General features: G+C 45.5%; 1 protein-coding gene across 1 annotated transcript in view; it reads right to left on the bottom strand.

Annotated features, from left to right (window-relative positions):
• Positions 1-678: 678 nt before the first annotated feature.
• TMEM179B (transmembrane protein 179B) overlaps positions 679-26627 on the bottom strand; it is a 120495-nt gene continuing 94546 nt past the window's right edge. The window contains exon 5 of the mRNA XM_069207181.1: positions 679-5284. Within this exon, the coding sequence (XP_069063282.1) occupies positions 5108-5284 (177 nt within the window). The 3' untranslated portion in view covers positions 679-5107. The remainder of the gene's footprint in view (positions 5285-26627) is intronic.

The following is a 26627-nucleotide window of genomic DNA, read 5'->3' as shown; positions in this document are numbered from 1 at the left end:
CTACTGACACCCTGGAAAGCAGGGTAGATGCAAAGGACCTAACTAAAGTGAGAAGGAATGTAGGGAGCTACCTGGCCCTAGTTGAATGGTACACACTGGGATATCTTGGCACATCTGAATGATTAAATAAAGGGAAGCAGGACCGCAAGTGGATCACTCCCATAATCAGTGGTGTCCTGTATTCATTTGTCCTGTCCTGGAATTGAGAGCTACACTACAGTGACTGGCAAGGACTATTAGCTTGCCCTCTCACTGCTGTGGAATCCCTAGCATGCACCCTACACACATCTCAATTAGCCAAGGTTTTAGTGGTGCAGAAGTGATGGGTGGATTGTGTGTGTCGCAAAAGGAAAGCCAACATGACTGTGAGAGAAAAGGAAGCAATAAAATAAGGAGTGGCAATACAATAAGAAGAATACCAGCTTCTGTTTCTAGGAGGAAGTGCTGTTCCAATAAGTCCAAAAATATATAATTTTGCATAACACATGATACTCCACGCCTAAGGCATCTATACTTCAGGATGATGCACTATAATTGTAATATTATTGCAAGTAGATAATATATGAGTAGGTTAGTCCGGCTTCCTGCACAGACCACACTCCTGCTACTCAAATGAAAGAGTTTCCACTTAGTGGCAGTAAAGTAGTACTATGCCAAAACTATAAATAACAGAACACGTTTGTGCTAGATACTGAGTGCAATTTTATTTTTGGCAATATAAGTATAAAACATTTTAATAAAACAAGTGCGAATTAAAAAGCAGTGTCATGCAAGACACACCCAGCCAGTTACTTCTTCCCACGAGAGCTCAACAATACAAAACTTTATACTACAAAGGGCATCATTTCACAGCAAAACAGGCAGAAAAAGAGACAACAAAAAACCCCACAGAATTAACAAAAGTAAACCGTTGACTCCCCTGTACTCGTCACCAGCATGTTGTCATACTGCTGAATCCTGTAGCAGCTGACAGGAAGTGGTTTTGGGGATGTCACATGTGGCCAATATCAAAGTAGTCTTGCAGTCACAATGTGTTGCTGAAAACGTCATTGGTAATTTTTCAGGTTTATATTTGTTTTGTAATTCTTGCCAGATGATTTACTTAATCAGGAAGTAACACCAGTCATCATCCTCTCTTGAGACTCACAAGAAGTCCCACGTAGATGACAGCACATCCTCACAAAACATCAGCATGTTACTTTACAACCAGGAGTGGCAGTGACATTGTCTGACCCGTCAAGTGAATTTTTAAATAGAGAGTCACCCACAGGGTTGGCAGCAATGTCAATCTTGGAGAGTGATTCACTAAGCATAAAGCTGCTTAGAGGAGTAGCAGTGACACTATCAGCAACTATGTGATGTTGCTTTCCTAAAAGAAAGATGCTCACAGGCATATCAATGGTATAATTGACCTTCATGACAGGTGCGGCACTGTCATAAATAACGATATGTGTTTTTCTAAACAGCAAACCATCCAAAGCAGTGACAGTGATATAAAAAATCCTGCTGTGTACCTTTAAAAAGAGGCAGTCACTGATAGTAGTGGCAGTGACATCAATTATCGGATCCTGTTAACTTACAGAAATTTGTGTAGGACTGTACTGTTAGTATGGTGGTGCAGCGCTGTTGGAGCTTTGATACGTTTATGCTCAGGTCTCGAGGATTCTGAAACAGTCCTGGGTTAGTTGTGTGACTGCTGATTTGGACCACGGATTTGAAACAGGACAGTCATGAGATGAGTCACCATCCTGTCATGAGATTTTATATAATAAGAAACAACACTCAGGCAGCCATTTTGTTTGAGTCTTTCACATCAACCTTGATGATTTCCTCACTAAGAAGAGACCACAGAGTAAGACTGTATGATATCTTTAGGGAGCAAAAACAGCGTTGGAAAACAAAACTTTCTGGCTCCCGTAGGGTAGTCAGATGCAATAGTGACTTTGGCAATAGTGACTTTGGCAATAGTGACTGGGGCTTTGAAAGTCAGAACAGTTAGACAGAAACTGACCGCTTTCTCTCTCTCAGGTACTGTATGTTACATCTGATCATGGGGACTGATGTCACATAATACTGGAGATTCCCCTCTCAGCAAATATACCTGCGTCAATGCCACGCCAACCTAATGACACCTCACTTTCGCTCTAGCACACTCACATACATATATTTATACATATTTATACAAATAGGAGTACGAATATTAACACACAGTTACAGTGCAAGTAAGGAACTATACTATATGCATATATTATAGATACAATCTTTTTCACATTACGTTAGGCTCGTTCACATGCTCACCAGCAGTGCTACACAGACTTGTCATGTCTCCATTACAGAGGAGGAGTGAGAACCTATGTTTGGGTTTCAGAGCTTTACATGGAAGTAAGGGGAGATGGGTTACAAACGGCCTTGCAGTCAGCTGCCACACAAGGTGCGACAAGAACAGCCTATCTTGTGCGCCGGCTAATAAAATATAAATTAAATCATCTGGTGTATCGAGATCAAAAGGAACTGGATCACTCTATGTCTAATCTTTTGTGGAAGCTGACAATACAACCTGACTGCTTCTAAGTCAGGAACACTTTTTCTTCTCATTCGGGGAAGATAGAAACAAAACTGCTTCCCCACCTTTTACAGTAAAAAGTGAGGATCTTACAATAGCAAGTAGAAAACCCGCCAGACATAGGGAAGCTAACTGTAAACATGGTGGCAGATCACTGCCACACTCAGGTGCGTTCTGTAATACAGCTCCTGTTCATTAAATAAAAATATATATACTCTTTACACTTAAAGCTACTCATGTTATACGATAAAATGCAAAGTCTTCTGGAACTGACAATGAAGGAGACCAAATCTCGCGACACCATCAAACGTCAGGAGCATATTTTACAACACCATTTCATAGAGGCCTTGGGAAGCAATACAAAAATGCACAACTTGTATATTACCTAGAAAACAAATAGCAACTGTTGGCAGAGGTATCAGGCTGAATACCGGCATTTGGCAACATAAGGCGATTTAGCAGCAGCATAACTTTGGTAGGGAGTCTTCAAACAAGGGGCACAGGCTATACGGAAACACAAGCAGATTAGCAGAAAAGAGGTGAGGGCTCCGTTAGTAATGTGAAATCACTAGGGTTTAGGGGAGCAGATAAATGAAAGTTAAGAAAGTGTGAGACTAAAGGCCTGATTAAGAGTCTGGAGGGTGAGTTACTCTGTCACAAATGTGAGGGATATCCTGTCCGGCGTATTAAGATTCCCATAGGATATAATGGGATTGTAATACAGTGGACAGGATATCCGTCACGTTTGCGACAGAGTAACCCAATCTACAAAACCCTAAATCAGCCTCTAAGTGCTAGAAGCCGCACAGATACATCTTAAACCCCCAAATGCCACGTGGCTAGCAGCTGTGGTCAGCAGAGAGCTTGTGATTGTGCATTAGTGTGTTATGGCAGCAGTGCTCATCTACATAATTGACTATATGTTCAATCCAGGTAGAGGAGAGGGGTTGAAGCGAGTGAAGCCATATTACAGAAAATGCACTGGTGCAAAAACAAGGCAGATAAATTTGCACAATCTTTTGCTGCTTATGTAATAGGGAATTGAACAAACTGCATTCACGCCACTACGAACACAGCACAAAATGATTTCTCAAAATGTATGCCATGTTACATATAAAAAGTAAAGAATCAATTTTCTACATTTTCAAATATGGAAGGTAACGGGACTATAAGGCAATTCTAATGTGCTCAATTCATCACTGAATTAGCAAAAATAGTGCAAAATCTATTTGCTCTATTTTTAAGGGTTATAGGCCGGCAGAGATTTCCTTTTTTTTTTAATATATCTACAATACATTAAAATGTTTGATGAGCAAAACATTCTCACTCATTGTTTCCTAATCACTTTCCTAAATGTTTGCCCCAGACAAAAATATTTCGCAAAATACTGACTGTAGAAACACGTTTGCCACCATTCCATGTTACAGAAGTAGCAAATATTGTGCAAATGGCCTTGCAGTATTGCTTTGCATGAGTCCAAAAGTTCTGTTGTATTGCCCTGGATTTATCTAAAAGATGGCTTTTTCTTGAATCCCTTATCTTCTGATCACCTCTAACCCCATGGAATGCAGTAATATTTATCCGAGCACCTTGGATTGGATGATATGCCAGATTTGCAGGCGAACGTAGTAAAGGCTGCACCCCATGCAGGTCACAAAAAGCCACAAAAGATCCACAAAAGAGTGTGAATTCAATACAAAGGTAACCCATGTTTGCCATCCGCCAACATTAAAGTTTTTGGAAATTTGTTTTTTTTAAATGCGATCTTTTAGCCACATTTTGAAGAAACGCAAATACTCAAAAGCTGCTGTCCTTTGCCACCTTGCTATGCAACCATAATGTTAAACTCACAATAAACGAAATCCAAAAGTAAACAAGGTAGTGCTGCATAACAAAAACTCTTCCGTATCAGCTAAATTGGCTTCGTTGACTTTCCATGGATGTTGGTAACTGCAGGTATGAAGTAAACAATTCTCCTTTATTGGGACTGGCATCGGCACAGAGGCAGCACTGCTGTAAACTACGTCTGAAGAAACCTTCTTGCCCTTGGGCTACAGGAGGTCATGGGAAGAGATCCTGCTCAGACCAGGGCCAATTTTGACAAGACTCAACATGCCTTCACACATTATGCTGCGAGTCCTCAAAGTGGCCACTAGGGAGCAGCACTACAAGGTCAGCGTTGGGCACCAAGTCCATAAAGATGTTGGTAATTATTTTCAAACTAGAGGTAAACATCTAGGTAGAACTGGACTTATTTTCAAATAAATTACAGCAAGCTCACTTTAAATAACAAGGATTGAAAACTATATGATACAGATTTCTTTTTATCCATTAGGCAGGTCCCTCTTGACAGTAAATGTAAGCCCCCAAAATTCATCATACTGCCATGTTGGAAGGCAGGAGGGGGAAGTGTTGCAATATTTAACTCCAACCCTCAAAAAACCCTGCTTCATCTGTATAAAATTACAGTGCCACCACCAGCCTTGCTCCCCAAGAAAACCAGTGTAAACATGAAATATGCCCCATCCCCTTCCATGAGGCCCTTCATGGCCTTTGAGGCCGGGATCCGAAGATCGCGTCTGTCTCGCCCGTGGCCCACTCAGGGTCAGAAGCAGCCAGGGGACGGAAGGTGGAGGAGCCAGATGAAGACTCTCTCCGACGCTGGATGATGAGCAACACCAAGATAATGATCCAGAACACCCAATTGGCCCAGGCGGAAGCCTATTAACAAAAAAAAACAAAAAAGAATGCGGTAAATAGCAGAAGAAGAAACAAGGTGCACATATTACTAAATATTACCTAATGAACCCTTAATGCATCATTTTCCTAGCATCATCAGTATCATCCTTTGTAAAACAGAAAATGTTAGTTACCTGTAACTCTCACTTTGCATCTCTAATACTACAGATACACATGTGATGAAATATCCTGCCATCCAGTAGTTGATCAAGACATCGAGTATGTATGTCTGCTGCCGAGTAGCTGATCCAGTCATGTCATACATGATACTACCATCAAGTAATTAATTCACGCAAGTGCATATCGCACACTTCTATCTGTGAGAATCAAGATGTGAAGTCTCAAAATGGTTTATATCGTACCTAAAACGCAACTTACTTCTGGCTGTGGCACACACCAGTATAGATAAAGAAGGTTGATATCTTGTCCTGGTAGGTGCACTGGGAGTCCGGCCTCTCACGGTAGCCACAGTCCACACTCCCAATTCTGCTTAGGACTCTTACTTAGCAGAGCTCCTGGAGACAGTAGCAAATGTGGCCAATGGCAACATTGTTTTGACCGGACACCTTAATAATATGTGGGACCAACATAAAGGTAGGGCAAGGTGCCCAATCTGGAGCTTTCTCCAAGAAACTGAAAAAGACACTGGGAGAGTCAAGTCTATGAGATATATGGCAGGAATTGCACCCCTTCAAAACAGCCTTCACTTTTTACTCAAATGTGCTGCGTACACACTCACAGATTGATTACATACTGTTAAGCAATGGCCTAGTGGGCCTGACCAGCACCGCAGACACAGATAGCACTGATCTCAGTCTTGGATCATGCCACGGTTATGGTAAGGCTTAACCTGGGTCTGCGTAAGCGGGAGTAACTGGAAACTGGATCCATCCTTACTCAGAGACTTAGGGCCAGATGTAGCAAAGGGTTTTACCCATTCTGTGTCTATGGGAAAATGTGTTCATACATATGGCCCTTAGTCACAAAAAATGAAATAGTACAGCACATAGATGAGTACGTTGAACACAATGAGGGGGAGGGGGTGCCCATTTCTGGGGTTTGTGATGCTTTTAAAGCTTTCATAAGGGGCCACTTTACAGCCACAGCACCGAAACATAGACGCTTCCACACTAAAAAAAATAAAAGTCCAGAGACTCAAGAGAGAAAAATCAGAGTCTGAACTCCAGGTATTTGAAGATGCTAGAGAAGGGGATAAATTCCAAGATTTTTAGGAGAATCTCTATAGTAGCGGGACACTTTCACCTGAGGAAGGTGACACCTTTCTAAATACCGTCTACCTCCCCAAACTTACAGATTAACAAAGAAAGTCTACGGAAAGCCCAATCCTCCTCAAGGAAGTGAAAGCAGTCATTAAAACCCTCAAGCCGAACAATACCCCAGGGCCCAACAGGCTCACAGCTCAATTTTACAAAATATTTGCACCAAGACTGATCCCCAAGCTTCCTTCAGTATTCAACCATTGTGCTACGGTGGGCATGGCCACTTCAACGATGGGCGGGGCAACTGTCACAGATACTTAAACCCAATGAAGTTCCTAGACACTGTGCATCTTACTGACCTATTGCTTTGCTGAACACTGATGCAAAGGTATACAAAAAGAAACTCGCAACCCGCCTCAATTAAGCGCTCCCCACACTGATACACCCCTAGCAGAGTGGTTTCAATTGAGGAAGAAAGGCACACAACAATGTTCGGACAGCCATCCACCTGGTCGAGAAGCCCACGCTTAAAAAGGTGCCAGCCGTGCTGCTGTCACTGGATCCAGAGAAAGCCTTTGACTGAGTGGATTGGAACTTCATGGGTCTCACACTTCAGAAAATGGAAATAAGACCCTCATTCCTTCGAATGATATGCTCTAACTATAACAGCCCTGTTGAACAAATTACTCTCATTGACACTTCTCCAAGACCCTAAGTCTTTACAGGGCCACAAGACAGGGCTGTTCCCTATCATTGCTTCTCTTTGCTCATAGAATGCCTTGTGAACCTTATTCGACAAACACCGGTGGTGACCTGGATTAAATTCAGGTCTAGAGAATGTAAGATCGCCCCTTATGCCGATGATGTGCTCTTGATGGTCAGCACCCAACACTCCTGACACCTAGCAATAGTCGCAATGCTTGAAGCCTTCCGGAAGTTTTCCGGCTATAAAATTAATCTGGATAAATCAGAAATTCTAAACCTGATAATGGATGACGGTAAAGTGGCTGACTTGTCACCCCACTTCCCCTTCTGTTGGACCTGCTCCTCCATTAAATATGATGGTGTTTGCTTAACACAACAGGTCTAGGGTCTTTTTGGGGCCAGCTACCACCCCTCCTCACAAATATCCTGAAGGACCTTCACTCCTGGGGACAGCTGATGTTTTCCAGGTTTGGTAGACTTAATGCTACTAAAGAACAAGTTACTTACCTTCGGTAACGTTTTTTCTGGTGGATACACTAGCTACCTGTGATGAATCCACAGGTAGCTAGTGTATCCCCCAGAAAAAGCGTTAACAAAGGTAAGTAACTTGTTCTTCTGATGGAAACAACTACCTGTGGGTTCCTCACCTTATGCAGTACCGCACTCATATCGTACAGATCATGCAAAATGGCCGTCCCTCCTAACCTCTGACTCCAAGCAATAATGCTTTGCGAAGGTGTGGAGGGACGCCCAAGTTGCTGCCTTGCAAATATCAACCACCGGAACCCCTGTAGCACGGGCCGAAGTGGCAAACTTAGCCCTGGTCGAATGGGCTCTAATACCCTCAGGGGGAACCTTCTTTGCCAACGAGTAGCAAACCTTGATACAAAAAATGACCCACCTGGATATTGTTCTTTTATGGACCGCTCTGCCCTTCCTCTTTCCAATATATCCCATGAATAGCTGATCTTCCAAGCAAAAGTTTTTTGCCCTGTCAATATAAAAACTGAGAGCCCTTCTGGGGTCCAAACGATGTAGCCTCTCTTCCTCCTTTGAGGGGTAAGGAGGAGGATAGAAAGATGGAAGGGTAAAGGTTTGCCCCATATGAAAAAGGAGTGACAACTTTTGGAAGGAAAGCTGCCCTGGTTTTCAGCATCACTTTGTCAGGAAAGAATAAAGTAAAGGGAGGTTTAACACAAAGAGCCTGAAGCTCACCAACACGCCTAGCCGATGTTATAGCTATCAGAAAAATCATCTTAAGAACTAAAAATCTTAACGGGCAAGAATGCATGGGTTTGAACGGTGAACCCATAAAAAAAGTTAAAACGAGATTCAGATCCCACTGAGACATAAGAAAAGGAGTGGGAGGAAACGTATTAGCTAAACCCTTTAAGAACCTAATAACAATAGGTGATTTAAACAAGGAGGGCTGATCCAGAAGGCAAAGAAAGGCTGACAGTGCCGCCAAATAGCCCTTAACAGTAGCAACTGTACAACCCTTCTGTGCTAAAGCTAATGCAAACAGAACATCAGATAGATGGGCCCTCAAAGGATCAATTTGCTTCTCTCAACACCAAGCTACGAATTTTGCCCACCTGCCGGCATAAACGGTCTTAGTAGAGTGTCACCTGGACGCTAAAATAACATCCACTACCTCTGGTGGGAGAAAGGACTCAGGTTGCCCCGTTCAATCTCCAGGCATAAAGGTGCAGGCTCTGGAGGTGGGGGTGTAGAACCCGCCCCTGCAACTGCGAGAGGAGGTCTGCCCTGAGAGGGAAACAGAGGGCACAGTGAGAGTTAGAGAAGGTCCGTGTACCACACCCTTCTTGGCCAATCCGGGGCTATTGAAATGACCTGAGCCTGATCTTGGCGAATCTTCCTCAGAACCAGAGGAATCAAGGGTATTGGGGGTGGGGGGGGGGGAATGCATAAAGCAACTGGTTGCATCAAGAGATCTGAAACCCATCCATCAAAGCTCCTTGCACCGGATACTGGAGGTTCCAGAATGACGGGCAGTGCGCATTCTCCCAAGTGGCAAACAGACCTATCCTTGGAGAACCCCATATCTGAAAGATGTGTAGGACCAGATCCGGATGGAGACGCCACTCGTGATCGGCCGAAATCCATCCATCAAAGCTCCTTGCACCGGATACTGGAGGTTCCAGAATGACGGGCAGTGCGCATTCTCCCAAGTGGCAAACAGATCTATCCTTGGAGAACCCCATATCTGAAAGATGTGTAGGACCAGATCCGGATGGAGACGCCACTCGTGATCGGCCGAAAAATGTCGACAAGAGTGTCTGCACGTAAGTTGAGCACTCCAGCCAGATGATTCGTTACCAAGCAAATCCGATGGTCCTGAAGCCAGGACCAGAGTCGCAGAGCCTCTCTACAGAGAAGGTACGACCCCACTCCTCCCTGCTTGTTTATATCACCACATCGCAGTAGTGTTGCCCGTCAGGACCTGAACTGACTGACCGCGAAGGGACGAGAGGAAGGCCTTGAGAGCCAGACGTATCGCCCGCAATTCAAACAGATTGATATGAAAAGTCTGTTTCACTGGAGACCAACGACCCTTGATCTCCAGGTCCCCCAGATGAGCTCCCCACCCCAGAGTGGAAGCATCCGTCATGACCGTGGCCACTGGAGGCAGCAGTGAAAACGGCCTTCCTTGAGAAAGGTTGCAACCCACAGCCCACCATTGTAGATCTGCTGCAGCGTCTCTGGAGATCGGTATCGACTCCTCGCGATCCCCTTTGTGTTGAAACCACTGCTTGCGGAGGTACCATTAGAGAGCCCTCATGTGCCAACGTGCATGAGTGACCAACACAATGCAAGAAGCGAACAGACCAAGCAGGCGTAGGACATTGAGGACTGGAACAACCGCTCCATTTTGAAACATTCGAACCAACGCCTGGATGTACTGAATCCGCTGAGGCGGAGAATAGGCCAGATTCAAAGTTGTATCCAGTACTGCCTCTATGAACAGGAGGGGCTGAGAGAGCTCCAGGTGAGACTTGGGCACGTTTACCGAAAAGCCCAGACTGAACAACAACTGAGTTGTAATCTGCAAGTAATGCAACATGAGCTCTGGCAACTTGGCTTTGATCAACCAATCGTCCAGGTAAGGGAATACCGATATTCCCTTCCTTCTGAGACTTGCTGCAACCACCGCCATCAACTTCGTAAAGACTCGAGGTGCTGAAGTAAGACCAAACGGAAGGACTGCAAACTGGTAGTGTTGTGACCCGACCACAAACCGGAGATACTTCCTGTGCGACTTGAGTATAGGGATATGAAAATAAGTATCCTGCAAGTCGACAGACACCATCCACTCCTCTCCGTTCAACGCCAGAAGTACCTGTGCTAGAGTCAGCATCTTGAATTTTTCCTGTTTGAGGAACCAATTAAAAATCCTCAAGTATAGGATTGGTCTCAATCGACCATCCTTCTTGGGAATCAGGAAATATCTCAAATAACAACCCTGACCCCCTTCCTGCTCTGGAACCAACTTCACTGCACCTTTTGATAACAGGATTTGAACCTCCTGCTGCAACAATAGGAGATGGTCTTCAGAACAAAACGAGGGACGGGGAGGGATGGGAGGGAGAAACTCTTGAAAAGGAAGAGCATATCTTTTCCTCACAATGTTCAGTACCCAGGAGACTTATGTGATTAACTCTCACTCGTGGATAAAAAGACGTAATCTTCCCCCTACAGGAGAAGTATGGCTGAAAATGGGCAGAAAACTAGGGCTGCTTCCCTTGTTGTTATCCTCCAGAAGAAGAGGATGATGCAGGGTGCTGCTGGGTGGCCCCTCTTGTTCGAACCCTCCTTTGAGGACCTTTAAGGGAAGCTGGTAGGCTGTTAGGCTGTTGGACTGTGGACTGGGGTCTCCCACAGTAAATGGCTCCACGCCCAAACCCCCTGAACCTCCAAAAGGACCTGAAAGGGGTAGTAGTGGAAGCCTGCAGACCCAAAGACTTTGCTGTGGCCCTACTGTCCTTAAAGCGCTTTAAGGCAGAGTCAGCTATAGCACCAAAACGTTTCTCCCCATCAAAAGGCAAGTCCAAGAGAGCAGTCTGGACATCCGAGGAAAAGACAGAGGACCTCAACAATGCATGCCTCCTGGTAGCAATAGAGGTACCCATCACCCTGGCCACCGAATCTGTAGAATCCAGACCAGAATGGATTATCTGCTTTGCTGTGGCCTCAGCATCCGACAGAAGTTCTCCAAATTGTCCCTGCACCTCCTGCGGCAGGTCCGGAACCATAGCCCTAGCTGAATCCATCAGGGCATGCACCCAATACACAGGTAGCATTTGCTGCTTTGAGGGCCATACTGCAAGAAGAAAAAGTTTTCTTCGCTGACTGATCCATCCTCTTGGATTCCCTGTCCGACGGAATCATAGGGAAGGAGCCTGGTGCGGACCGTGTGGAGCAAGAGGCCTGAACAACCAGACTCTCCGGGGTAGGATGTTTTGACAAGAATCCTGGATCCCCAGGAGCCATCCTGCACCTCCTTGCCACAGATCTGTTGACAGCTGGTAACGACACAGGCTTCCTCCATACCTCTAAGATAGGCTCAGTGAGAGCATCATTAAACGGAAGCAATGGATCCGCCGAAGTAGAAGAAGGATGCAGGACCTCAGTGAAGATATTTGTTTTGACCTCTGCAGCAGGCAACGGAAGATCCCAAAAATTAGCCGCCTTCCTGACCACAGTATGGAAAGAGGCTGCCTCCTCCGTAAACTCCACTGGTGAAGAAAGGTCCCACTACGGGGAAGTGTCTAGCTGACTGGCAGAGTCAAGCCCTTGATATTCCCCCAAGGGCTCCACAATCTCCCCTTCTTCCAACAACTGCCTCTGGTACTCCTCTTCCTCCAAAAGTCTTAAAGCCTTTCTACGCGACCTCATCCTGGCCTCTGACCTTGGCGTCGACATAGGATTAGCCGACGTCAATGACACCGGCTTCAGAACTGAAAGGCGTGGACCAGGAGAAGAAGGTTGACTTGGGTCTAATCCTGTGCCAGAGTGGATCCCATCAGCACCGTGGACACCTGAGGCTCCATCATCGGCGTCGACTGAAAAGGTGATGACACCGGCGCCGCAGGTCTAAAAGGCGATGTCATCGGAACCGCAGGTCTCTGAGACGATGTCATCGGCGCCGAACCGGCACCTTCAGACGGATAGAAGGGTATAAACGGCGCCGCCTTGTAAGGAGCCGGGGAGCCCAACGAAAATGCTAAAGGACCCGTGGGACCAGCCGGTGCACCAGCATTGGCCATAGCATTAAACATAGAAAATATGGCTCCCGAATCAGGGAAGGCAGAATACCGATGGTCTCCATGCTGCACCTATGCTTGTTGAGCATCCGAATCCTGCACCACAGGTGAAAAGTGAGGACTCTCTAGAGGGGCGACCACCTCGAAGACAGACGGCGCCGGAGAAGCCTGAGGACCCTGAAGTTGTGGAGTCACAGTTGGACTAACCTCCCACATCGCATGGCGCCGTCGAGATGGAGACCTGGACCTTGAACGGCTCCGAGCTGAACGACCCCGAGAGTCATGATGACGTCGCCTCTTGTGCTTCTTCAACAAAGTGTGAGAAGACGACCTGTGATGGTTTTTATGTCCTTTTTTCGCCTTAGCCAAAAAGAGTTTGGCCTCCCTCTCCTTCAGGGACATAGGACTCATGCTCTGGCAGGATACACACTCCTCGACGTCATGGCCAGAGCTCAAACACCAAAGGGAATCTTCATGAGGATCAGTGACCGACATGCGACCCACGCACTCGCGACATGGCTTGCATCCCGACTTCCTAGAAGGAGACATTGTAACCAGAAACAAGATGGAGCACCTTTAGCGAGAGCTAGGAGAAAACCGTTAGCGGCGAAGGCACGGAAAAAAGGGAACTGACGTCAACACGCCAGCGAGGACCTCTTATTGGCACGTGGAGCCGTGCAATTGTGACATCGACGTGGAGAGCTGGGAAGAAGATTTTCCATCGGATGCTGGCGCATGGGAGAATTAATAAGATGAGGAATCCACAGGTAGTTGTATCCATCAGAAATAAATATTCTCCCTGTGCTTGCTCCACCTTTTTCAAACACTTGCGGTACAAAACCTCATGACCTTTACTTGGATGGACAAAGCCCGAGACACTCACTGAAGCTCATGATACAACTCAGGCAGGCTGGGTGGCTGACAGTCTTCAGCATCCTGCATTATTATACTGCAGCACAGCTTAAGAGTGTTGGCAAAGTGGGCCACCATGCTTTATGAGAAAAACTGGCAGCAAATGGACCATGCCGTAGTCTGTTGTCCCCTACGAGACCCGGTGTGGCTTGCAAAACGCCTTAGACCACCTTACGCTTATGTTAGCACTCTTGTAGCGACTACATTAAAAACCTGGGGCAAATAAGTGGCCATTCCAGACACGGTATCCTCCCGGTATACAACAATTCACTTTAACCCTAAGTTTCCACCTGCACAAGCCAAATATTAATTTCCTAAATGGAAGGTGCAAAATGATAGCACACATGTATGAGGCTGCAAAACGTTTCAAACATGTAAACCCAATTGCGAGGTCCCAGATTCAGAACGGTTAAGGCCTGCCTAGCTTCGTTATTAGGTCACACATTCTCACATTTGAGGAAGACGTACTAGAGCTAAATTCCTCTTTGAACTCCATTTCCCTAAACTGATTGGCATGCGTGGTATAATTTCAACAATATACCGGCCTCTCCTAGCCCAGGAGACCCCACAAACTTGGCGGCACATTATCAAGTGGACGTGCACACAGGGAATGCTGATAGAACCTAAGGGGCAGGATAAACTACACACAGACATTCACTCCACCTTCGCATCTATACTCAGTCAGGATATACATTATTAAGTATGGTTAGGATGGCACTATAACCCACACAGACTACACTGCATGTGCCATAATGCCTTTTCTAGGTGCTGGACAGGATGGGGCACGCTCGGTGATGCACTACATATACGGTGATGATATCCAAAGATTCAACCCTTCTGGAGGAAAGAAGCCTCACTACACCAGAGGGTCCCTGTCCCTGCCAATCCAGAAATGATGATCAAGAGGCTGAGGCCTCTCCTTCTAACTAGGCTGATGAAGGATGATTGCCACATGGGCCTACGGTGTTTAGGGGGTGGCAAAACTCACAGTAGCACATAACTGGATAAACATGACTACCCACCACTTATATAATGGCACCAAACACTCTGAAAAATGCTAGCTATAGAGCCTTTGAACTCAGATGGACACCACTGGTTAAGAGCTTAAGCAAGGGGACACCCAGGGTGGTGCTCCCCTGCACTGAAGGACACTAAATCTTTTTAATTGAGGGGCGTGGGAGTTGTACAGCCACATACTGTGGCTCTGCAGTTGTTGCGGACTAACCCTGCAATAAAGTGACACGCTGAACAATACTTTGAGATTATTGGGCTTTTAGGTGGAGGTGTGCAGACTAAATACTCTTCTACAGTTGGAGTCAGCAGAAGGAGGGTGGGGGAGGTGAGAATAATTAGACATCCCACAGAAAGAATCACTGGGCCCACCCAAGACTGATAAATTATACTTTGCTCACACTTATGTTCTGCTACAGATTCAGGCTTAGCACACAGCAATAGAGAAAAAGAGAGTAGAGGGGAGATGACTGAAGGGAAAATGCAAACTGATATTTCTATAAAGTTGGATGATGGCCATCTTGAGTGGTGGAACTTGTATGCCGATTGAGATTGAAATCACTATGATATAAAATTGTGATATCACACTAACATCCACAACAAACAATAAGTATCGACTAAACTGTATTGTGCTTTTGCTGTATTGAAAGTCTTTACTGTTCAGCCTCGTATGCACATGTACTATTAATGCAATAATGAAAAATACAAAAACGTTAGAGGCCCCAAAGGTCTCTATTGGAGCACAAGTTTTTAGAGTGTCTGGAAAAGTTTAATCTGTTGAACTCCACAAATCCCTATGTCCCCAAAAATATATGCAAGTAATTATATCAATTAACAAACAAAAACACATTATGAAAGCATTTGAATGTGCTTAAGTGAATCACGAGCTTCCTAATTATGTGTATAACTTCAAAAACAACATCTGTGGTGAGTGCCATAAGTGGGTCTATGCTCACGTCTATGAAAATAAATATTACCAGTCTCTGACAAGGTTCTTATATGCATAGCTGCGAGATGTTGAAACAAAAATGTTGTTGTACCTGCCCATACCTTGCTCTGATCATTTTCAAATACATTTACAGGCTGCATAAAATCTTCTTGAAGAAAAGTTACTGAAAAGGCACTAAAGATTGATAATAGGAATAACTGAGATTTATGTTTGCAAACACAAAGTATTTTGGGCCTCATTACAACCCTGGCGGTCTTTGGAGATTGTACCGCCAACAGGCTGGCGGTACAATCTGCCGTATTATGACCGCAGCGGCAGCACCACAGCGGCAGCGCCGCGGTCGCACCACCGGGACCAGTGGTTTCCTGCCATGGTTGTCCCGGCGGTTTTAATCTGCCAGGGCAGTGCTGCTTGCAGCGCTGCCCAGGGGATTATGACTCCCCTTCCCGCCAGCCTGTCCATGGCGGTAGAGACCGCCATGGAAAGGCTGGCGGGAAGGGGAGTCGCGGGGCCCCTGCACTGCCCACGCACTTGGCATGGGCAGTGCAGGGTCCCCCAGGCACAGCCCCACCCTGCGCGCTACGGGTGCAACTGCACCCGTCACACGGCCACAACACCGCCAGCTCCAATGTTACAGCTGACATCCCTGCCGGCCCAGCGGGGATGTTGTAATGCGGCTGGCGGGATTGCGGTCGCCCTCCGCCACATGCCAAGGTTGTAATGAGGGCCTTTGTGTTTTGGAAAGGTAACGGAAATAAAAGCCTGAAAATTGATCAAAAAATGTTTTAGATCAGAAGAGACAGCTTCAACTCCAAGTTCCTGCCATAACAAAAACAAGAGGAAAAAGAGACGGTCTTTGAATGAAATGTTGATTAGCTCTTTACTTGAGCCAACTATTTGACTGTATGAAATGGTCTAGTAAGAGAAGCAAGCTTTTTAGGTCTTTCTAGACACAACTTGATTGTCTGCCATAACTCAGGTGAATAACAAACAAGGAATGTATGGAGAGAGGTGTATTCGGTCCGAGACCCTTTCTCCCCTACAGCAGCAGTAACAGCTGTAGCAACAGGAGAGACTATTGCAGCAGAAACACCTGCCACCACTGTAGAGACCAGTATGGTGATCTCAGCTATAACCACGGTAGTGATCATGTTGGTGAACACAGTTGCCACCAAGATAGGTAAAACAGCTGTAACCACAGCAGGGCTGATGGCAGAAACCTGAGCTATAACCAGAGCCTCCATCACAACAGGGACAACGGCTGTGAGCACAACTGTATCCTCTGCAGGAACAACAGCACCAACCAGAGCAGAAACGACAGCAACAGTAACCCCAGTAGCAGTGGCAATAACTGTGGCCACCAGCAGCAGCAAAGTATTAACAAGCAGAAGAGGGACTACTTCAGTGACAACCCATGCCACCACAGTACTATCAACAGGATACTATCCATCGAGAGATGGACTGTTTACCTTGGACCTCATTGCCTGTACTGATGACATCAGAACCAGAGTCGACAAGGGCGAGACCGTTGCACTCATCCTCCTGGACCTCTCAGCAGCCTTCGACAGTGTTTGCCACCAAATACTCCGTACACGCCTCTACGACACAGGAATCTGACACAAGGCCCTGGACTGGCTCGCCTACTTCCTCGCCGAAAGAACCCAGAAAGTTTGCCTCCCTCCCTTCCAGTCCCCAGCAACCAAGATCATCTGCGGGGTCCCCCAAGGGTCCTCCCTCAGCCCTACCCTTTTCAACATTTACATGGCGCCACTCGCCAACATCCTCTGCCCTCACGGAATCACCATCATATCCTACGCGGGCGACGCCCAGCTTGTCATCTCCCTCACCAGGAACCCCACCATCGCCAAGACTAACATCCACGCCGGACTCCTGGACACCGCCAAATGGATGACAGCAAGCCACCCCAAACTCAACTCCAACAAAACCGAAATCATCATCTTCGGCCCCAACAAGACTGTATGGGATGACTCCTGGTGGCCCACCGCCCTAAGACCACCCCAACACCCTCCACCCACACACGCAATCTCGGCATCATCTTAGACTCATCTCTCTCCATGGCCCAGCAAATCAACTATCACTTCCTCCTGTTTCAATACCCTCCGCATGCTGCGAAAAACCTTCAAATGGATCCCTATAGAAACCAGGAAGACCATCACCCATGCACTCATCAGCAGCAGACTAGACTACGGAAACGCCCTCTACGCTGGCACCACAGACAAGCTTCAGCAGAAACTCCAGCGGATCCCGAACGCAGCCGCACGTCTCATCCTGAGCCTCCCACGCCATGATCACATCTCCGCCCACCTCAAATCCCTTCACTGGCTACCCATCTGCAAAAGGATCATCTTCAAAGTCCTCATCCACGCTCACAAATGCCTCCACCATACTGGACCAGCCTACCTCAACGAAAGAGTGAACTTCCACACTCCCACTCGTCTCCTCCGCTCTGCTGACCTCTCCCTCGCCACAGTCCCCCGCATCCAACGCACCACCTCCGGAGGCAGATCTTTCTCTTACCTCGCCCCCAAGACCTGGAACTCCCTCCCCACCAACCTATGCAAGACCCAGGACAGCCTGACCTTCAGAAAACACCTCAAGACAAGGCTTTTTGAACAGTAAAACGACATCCCCCTACTGTTTTGTCCCCCCCCCCCCCAGAGCCTTGAGACCCTTGTGGGTGAGTAGCGTGCTTACACAATTTTTTGATTGACTGATTGATTAGATGTGGCTACCTGTACAGACTGGCCCATAATTGTTAACTAGTTGGTTCGATCCGCAGATGTAATTTGTGTTATGAAGAATAAAATTCAAAACTCTCCTCCCATCTATAGAATGAAACGTTCTCTCAGCTGAAGTAGAAGGATTCTAAAACAATGTTGGTAACAGGATGATCTGATTGACATGTAAACCCGAAATAACCTCAGGGAGGAATTTACGGTGAGCCCTCAAGACCACTTTGTTATAGTGGAAGACTATGTATGGTATGTGAGAGCATATTGGCTGGATCTTGGTAACCCCTGTGGGCTGATGTTATAGCTACCAAGAAAGCTGTTTTCCAAGAAAGATGATGGAGGGAAGCTTTGTGAATTAGCTCAAAAGGTTCCTGCGTAAGTCGTTAAAGGACTATGTTAAGTTCCCAGGGAAGTCCAGGACGCCTAATGGGAGGGAAACCATCTTCAATCCTTTATTACAGGGACTTTGAAAAAAAGAGGTTTGTGAAGGACATATGGAAAAATGACATCTCCTTGGCAAGTTGTAGGGTCCATGCTCTTGGAGGAACACCAAATGCAAAATCGTTTCCACTTGAAGGCATATGAGAAATGGGTGGAAGGCCACTTGGACTCCTTGAGGATCTCCACGCAGTCTGTGGCAGGTTCAATGTCTATATTGCACTGGCTCGGGAACCATGCAGCCAAATTCAAGAAGGAGAGTTGGGGTGAACCATCTGGACTTCAAATTTCATTAGAAGATCCGGTCTGCATGGCAGCTTGATATGTGGACGCTCTAACCGGTGAAGCAGGTCAGTGAACCACCACTGATGTGGCCCCTCTGGACCTATGAGGATCATCTTGGCTCTCGAGTGGGACAGGTTGAGGTAGTCTGGTGGTATCAGGGGAATCCGTGAAAAGGGGTAAAGAAATTTGCCAGACCAGTCAATCCACAGGGCATTCCCCAGAGTCCCTGATTGGAAGTACCTCGAAGCAAAGCAGCAGCATTTTTGTTTTTTTGTGGTGGCGAACATGTTGATGATTGGACTGCCCCACAGTTCATACAGTATCCTTGTGCAAGACCCATTTGTGAATGTCTTCCAAAACTCTGCTGAGAGCGTCTGGACACCTGGGAGGTGAGTTGCAGTGATCTACAGGTTCCTGGAGAAACGCCACTTCCAAATTGCATGGGCCTCGCTTGACAAGGGTCTGGACCCTGTTCCTCCCTGTTTGTTGAGGTAAAACATGGTGGTTTTGTCCGTCTGAACAAACAGGAGTTGAGTCGTGAATGATGGGCGAAAGGCCTGGAGTGCTGGGTGAGCTGAGTGGAGCTTGAGGAGACTGACGTGACAGGTTCTCTCTTTCAGACCAAGTGACCTGAATCCGGAGGTGATCCATAGGAGCTCCCCATTCTAGGAGAGATGCATCCATTACTATGGTTTGAGAGGGGACCTGTTGGTGGAACGGCATTTCCTGCAGGAGACTGGCTGGAGAGCACCACCATTTGAGGGACCGTTTTGCATGAAGGGGCAGCTTGATCTTTTCCTCCCAGTTGCCCGTTAGTTGGTCCCACTGGCCTCGAGGCATTCTTGGAGAGGCTGCATGCTGGGGTGAGCATTTGGAGTGAGGAAGATGCAAGAGGCCACCAACCTAAGAGGAGAAGACACTGCCCTCACTGTTTGATGAGATACCTTCATGAGAGAGTGACACTTCTGAAGGGTCGATACCTGTCTCTCCTCTAAAGGCACACCTTTGCCTGCGTGGTATTGATGGAGACTCCCAAGTAATGTAAAGTCTGAACCGGAGTGGGTGTGGACTTGTTATGGTTTATATGAAACCCCAATCACTGAAGGAGGTCACAGGTCCAATTGTAATGACGTTGGGCTTCATGTGAAGTTGATGCTTTTATGAGCTAGTCGCTTTGATATGGGTAGAAGAAGACTCAGAGCTTCCTGAGATGGGCCACCACAACTGCAATGCACTTTCAGAATGTTCTGGGTGCTGTCTGTAGGCTAAATGGAAGTACTGGTAATGGTCCTGCCCCACAACAAACCTCAAGAACTTTCAATGCATTCTAGCGATTGGAATATGAAGGTATGCATCTTGAAGATCGATGGAGCAAAGCCAATCTCCCTGGTGTCATTGGGGATTGATTTGATGTAATAACAGCATCCAGAACATTTCTCGCCAAATCCACTTGTTTGCTTCTTTGAGGTCGAGTTTGGGTCAGAATTCATTCTTGTCTTTCTTTCTCATCAGGAAGTACCTGGAGCAAATCCCTGTGGCCTGTTGTTTGTGCAGAACAGCTTCCACCTCCTTCTTCTGTAATAGGATGTTGATTTCCGAGAGTAGCAATACAAGATGGAAATTAGATGGTTTTGGAGGTATGGACGATGGTGGGCTGGTGCACCTGAGAAAATATATTTTGCACAATATTCAGAACCCAGTTGCTTTGCGTGATGTTTTGCCCCTCTATCAGATATTGCTAAATACTTCTCCCTATTGGAGTGTGTAACGGAAGAGGGGGAAGGAATGACTCAGGGCTTCTCTGTTGCTGCCTGTTTATCCACTTGAGCAGGCTTTTGGGTACGGCCTCCTCTCGTCTGCTTACACAGTTGTTGGTACGATCTTAGGTGTTGTTGCTGGTCCTGAGTACCATTAAGGGGGTTTGAACCCTTTGAGGGTAAAAGTGGCGTTGGTAGGGGTGGAAAGATTTTCTCTGTTCTTTTGGTCTGTCTACACCCACAGCTTTATGGATTTCCATCTCAGTTTACATTTGCGCCATCTTATCATCGGTGTGACTTTAGAAGACAGTGGAATCTGAGAATGGTAGGTTCTGGATCTGTTGCTGAGACTCCGGTTTGAGTGATGTTAAGCAGAGCAACGCATGTCTTCCTAAGGCTACTCTGTAACCATATAATGTGCAGCTAGAAGGGAAGAATCCACTGCTGCATCTATGACCTGATTGGAGACCAATGCACCCTCGTTGACTAACTCCACAAAATCCTCTATTTTGCCTCTAGGAAGATGTTCAGCAAAATGCTGGATGGGGTCCCAGAGGGCTCTGTCATATCTGCCCAAAACAGCAGTAGCACTGGCTGCCTTCATGGATGTTGCGGCTGTGTTGCAGACTTTGCGACCAGCCGAGTTCAGCTTCTTGCTCTCCTTATCAGGAGGAAAAGATAAAGAGAGGGAAGTGGAGCGGTGCTTTTCAGCTGCTAAGATTACCACAGAGTCTGGAGGAGGATCGGCGCAGAGGAATAAAGAATTCTGATCCCTTGACAGGGCAGGCTTAACTGATGCTGGTGTCCAAACCAGCTCCATGGCTGGTTCTAAGCCAGGGACTAGTGGTAGTAGTGGTCTTGAGACTGTCCATTGGTGTGATGTCTCGAATGTTAAAGATGTGGAGGGTATTCGTACCAAAATCTGAATATTAAGTTTGGCAGTCCATCATATCAGGACTTCTTAGAAGGTTGCAATGTCGTCCACTAGGGAGATACGAGGTGGTGGTAAGTCAGATAATGTTGGAGAATATTCTATTGTTGACATGGAGAAGGTATCTCTAGATCTATGAAGAGATTATGTTAAGACCTAGATAGTGATCTGGAGCGGCAGTGAGAATGGTGTGAAAATGTGGTTGAGCACCTGGAACTATGATGGAGTCGGTGATGGCGAGAGCTGTGATGCGTTCGGTAGCACAACCTATTTCTTGGAATCAGAGTCTCCATGGGTGGAATTGCTGCCTCTGGAAGGGGCACTGGCCGTGGAAGTGGTTGGCAGAGGAGTTGATGTCTGTTGTAGTGGGGCAGGAGGCAATGCTGGTGGTGGTGACAGAGCTGGTGGAGGAAGAGGAGGCGTAGGTGGCCGAGACGGGGATGAAGAGGGCATTACAATGGGAGAAAGTGATTATATTCTCGAATATTGAGATTCTGGAGATGACTTGATTCTTCTCTTCCTTGTCTCCTGGTATCCCCTCTATGTCGAAAAACTCCTTAGATGACATTCTACTACAATGCCTCCACACTGGTCTGCTCCTCGACATCGGCTTCCGCTGACGCCTCAACGTCAATGCACTCCTTCCTGAAGATGAGACACTCCTCAATGTTGACCGCAGCCTGTGTGTCAAAGGTGTATGGGTCTATTTCTGAGGTTCCACCTCCAGCCTATTCTTGTTCCTGTAGTCTCTCCTCAGTCAAAAGGAGGTCAACCTTCACTATTTCATGTAAGGTGCATCACCAAAAGTTCCTGCAGTGATGATATGAGTCAGGAACATGAGATGCTGGAAGGCAAATGATGCAGACTTCAGGAAGGTCTGTTTTGGCCACCTTTCTCCCACAGACTAGGCACTTGCCAAATAAAGAAGGCATTTTATTTGACAAAATACCTCACTTATCTGTCGGGGAAAGAACTGAAAAAGGCATGGAGAGATGAAACCTGTCGAACAAAGATGTTGTCACCAATTTCTCCTGGAAAATGTTGAAGAAAAAAAGCCTAAAAAGGCCAAGCTCAAAACTCCAGGATCCTGTCAGCAAGAGCCAGAAAAAAGAACTGAAGCAAGTACCACCTGCCGAGCATTTTGGGATACCGGTGGTCTCTGGTCCTTAAAGACACAGTCTCTAATTTTAAATCATATACTGACAGCCCATGGAGCTACACTGCCCTGCTTTACTTCATCTCTCTACTCCTTCAAAAAAGGGTTTGTGAAAGGCATTTATCCTGTTTTACCAAACCATCATGACATCATATACATATATGGTTCTCCTGAACTCTTTTTTGACTCTAGGATGAGGAACTACCACCATGACAAGGACAAGAGCTATCATCAAGGAAGGAAAAGAGCAACCACAATTATAGGAACCACAGCAGAGCGACAAACTGCCTCCACAGGAGGAACAATAACTGCAACCGTAGCTGCCAGTAATGCAGGGACAATATCAATTAGCACATTTGTAACCACTGAGAAAAAAACAAAAACAAAATGATGATAGGAATGCTTGAATTAATTTCAGTCGCAAGCAATTTGGGCTTTCTTCCAGGTCATCGTTTCTTTATTTATTTATTTTTTGCTCACTCTGCCACTACAGACAGGGATAAATGCTATGCAAGTATGCTTTGATGGTGCATTACCAAGAACAATCTTGCTCGAACGTTTAAGCCAAGTGCTGTCTAAATGGCAACACAAGCAACCACAAACCAGTTTTGAAAATGTTGATTTCATCTCTGACATACAGCTTAAATATTTCAGAGTAGGGATTATGGAACCCATGCCTGTGCTTACCATTTCCCCTTATGTTATTTCACTGAGGAAAACATGCATTGGAAAGTCAACAGATATGACTTTATTGTGCTATCATATGTAAAAACGGGCATGTATTAATGTGCACTGGTTATTTGTGCATCAGCTCTTTATGTCTATGTACTGTTTGTATTCCCCAAGCATACAGGGCAGTGCACTCACTGAAAGCTAAAGTGACACAATGAGAAGGCACATATACTCATGAATATCTCTACTTGCATTACAACATTAAAGCTACAGCTGTAGCATTTACAATGTACAATAGAATGTCACCCACTAACTTCTTGTTGAAGATCCATCTCATATTTGTCCTGGCTCATTTGCCTTAGTTCATCTGTTCTTAGTCCATTCCCTTTGCCTTCTTCATCTTTGTGAACCATGTTCCGATTGCTGTAATACATTCATCTTTGCCACTTAGTGCAACAACTGCTGTGCTTTTGTTTGCAGCTTTCTGTACCAAGTATTGGGATGCAATACATTATGGCGGTGGTATCCACCCATATCAATACTATCTTATTCCAAAACAAAGTCTTGAACACCTTGAGCGGTATAAGAAATGTCCTTACTTGTAGGTCACTTATTTGATGTTTCTCCTCTGATAAATTCAATTTTACCAGAGAACACATGTGCCATATTTGTGAAGGTCACTGATTAGCCAAGTGGTCAGTGAGTATCTTTATGCAGAGTATGCTACTAAGAAATACCAGTACGAATTACCAAAAAGGGGACGTGACAAACGCCACTGGAGCCTTGATAAGGACCATGGCAATGCACTGCATGGTGACTGAAGAAATTAGCCTTAACGTCTATGCAGCATCTGTAGACATCATAATATGTGGTATGGCCACACCCTGGGAAAATCTTCATTACGGTTAATCTGCAGATAGGATGGCTTCTAAACTCCCATGTAGTGTGTCTCTCTGTAGGTCCCACAAATGCAACCAAGATGACGGATGAGATTATCCATTTAGTTATGCTGTATTGTCTCCAGATAAAGAACACTTAATTAGTACAGGGATACTGTGGCATTTCCTGCTTGCACCCAAAAGTGATCACATTTGTAATAGTGCTATACAAATGTAACACTCACTCATGTACGTCAGCTCTTATGATTTGTGCGCATGGGTCTACAAATGAGTTCTCTCTCTGGAACTTACACTGGACCAGCGTCACCAATTTAGAAACTGCAATGTTACATCACAGCTACTAAACAGATCCCACCAATTATACGATTATTCGCCTAGGCACTCCTGGCAAGACAGCATTTGCAATGGTGTCATGAGCACTAGGGGCCAGATGTAGCAAACGTTTTTACCCATTCTGTGTCTATGGGAAAAAGTGTTCGTACATATGGCCCTTAGTCTCTACTTTGGGCTGCTACACCAAGCAGCATGTTTGAAGTCCTCACTGCCTAAGACATGCTGATGCCTGGAATATCATTGTTTAAGAATAGTAGCCTCCATTCCCAGTTCACAAGTGATCATTTTCAAGTATAGACTCCCACCTCTCTTTCGCACAACCATGCCAGTCTGCATTCTTTCTCAATCCATTCTCTTGGCCCCCAAGCCTCAAACTTAATATAAAACATGGTCCACAGGGTAACTGCATGGAGCAAGAAGGACTAATGGCTAGAATTAAAAGAGTACATTCTTTGAAGAAATTTAAGTGTGGAGAAAGACAGCCAGATTAGAGTCTAAAGATCTAACTAAAATTATTCAGCATGGACTGAGTTAGGCATCAGATTTTAAGTAACTGTCACTTTTTAATGCTTATAAAATGTGGACTGGCTTTGCAGATAGCAAAGTTGTTCTGATTTTAGCACAGTTTCAATTACCTCCTTACAGCTTATTACTTTGGAGAGGACATAATTTGTAGCTGCAGTTAATTTCTAGTTATAAAGTGCAGCTTCCACAGGCAAATGATAAGTGGGGTCCAGATAATGGCTCACATTCGCTAAGTGTCCTCAGCCCCCAGAAAGTTTTGATCATGGGTTGTAGTTTTTGAAATATGGGCCTCTAAAGATAGGTACTCCATGGGTGACATTCTAGTCGTTACCGAGTCACTATTATCTCTGCCCCATTCTAAAAATAACCCCCAGTAGATGTTTTTACTGGTTTTAAAGTACCTAAGCTGTGTCATGCTGAGGTACCACTAATCAACTCTAGTCAGCAATTTTCTGGAAACTAAGACTATGATAATAAACTGAACTTCATCATTGACTTCATTAGCTGGCACCGGAGTTGCTTGTGTGTGGGGGCTCGAGTGCGGAGACCTATTGGTATGTATTTATTGTGACCACCGAGTAGTCTTGTCTTGCACCAACAGCCAATAAAACAGCAGGTGATATAAATAATCATGAGATGGATGTACTCTATCTATCTTAAGTTGGCTGGCAACTGCCTTCTATTGAGTGAAGCATTAAAAGGCTGTTATAAACACTGTAGTAAAATGCAGGAGGAAGAGTCACTGCAGCTAACCTGAGCACGTCCCAAAGGATAAGAATGTTATAGAAAATTAAGTTCCCAGCACTTAAGGGCTCTAAAAACATCTAGCACTGCCCTCAGTCACAGCAGATAGTTAAGCCCTCTCTTTTTCTTCATTTATCATACTCAACTTGTTTTTTAGCTGACCCATGAAGCCCTGCTCTTCTTGGAAAATAAATCCCTGGCTGGAAATTGCTTTATTGAGTATTTACCACAGTATGCTCTAAATGAGCTCTTGACTACGACCTACAACAATATGGATTAAGTGTTTCACTTTGCTACAGTCAGGTGTCTAAAGAGAGTACCAAGGTGATCCATTTGTGAATGGTACCCTGCTGATAAACCCCAGGGATATCAGTGGTAAAGGATATTAGCCTACCAGGATAATGCTAAGTAAGGATTTACTAGCCAAGGACCCTCACAAAAAGGCCTTGTAATGGAAGTTTGCTCTCTCATTGATGATTTAAGAAGGACTGTTTTTACAATAACTAAAAAAATCTACTTGAATGTAGAGGTAGTGGACCCTTGGACTACAACCACAGCTGATAATATGGTTATGGAACCTAGGAGACAGATGGCAAAATAAGTGTCCATATTCCCTTAATGCTTTAGGATTGATACATTCACAATGATAATATCATTTTTTAAATCTTGTGTTATAAAGACATAGAAGTATAGTCCCCTCCCTCCCGCCACCCAGGAAGAAAAAGATCTGATGATGAGACATGAAGTTTG

Source organism: Pleurodeles waltl, chromosome 9, assembly GCF_031143425.1.
Source record: "Pleurodeles waltl isolate 20211129_DDA chromosome 9, aPleWal1.hap1.20221129, whole genome shotgun sequence".
NCBI classification, from domain to species: Eukaryota; Metazoa; Chordata; class Amphibia; order Caudata; family Salamandridae; genus Pleurodeles; species Pleurodeles waltl.
Note: the sequence above shows the minus strand (reverse complement) of the source record. Positions and strands in the feature narration are given on the sequence as shown.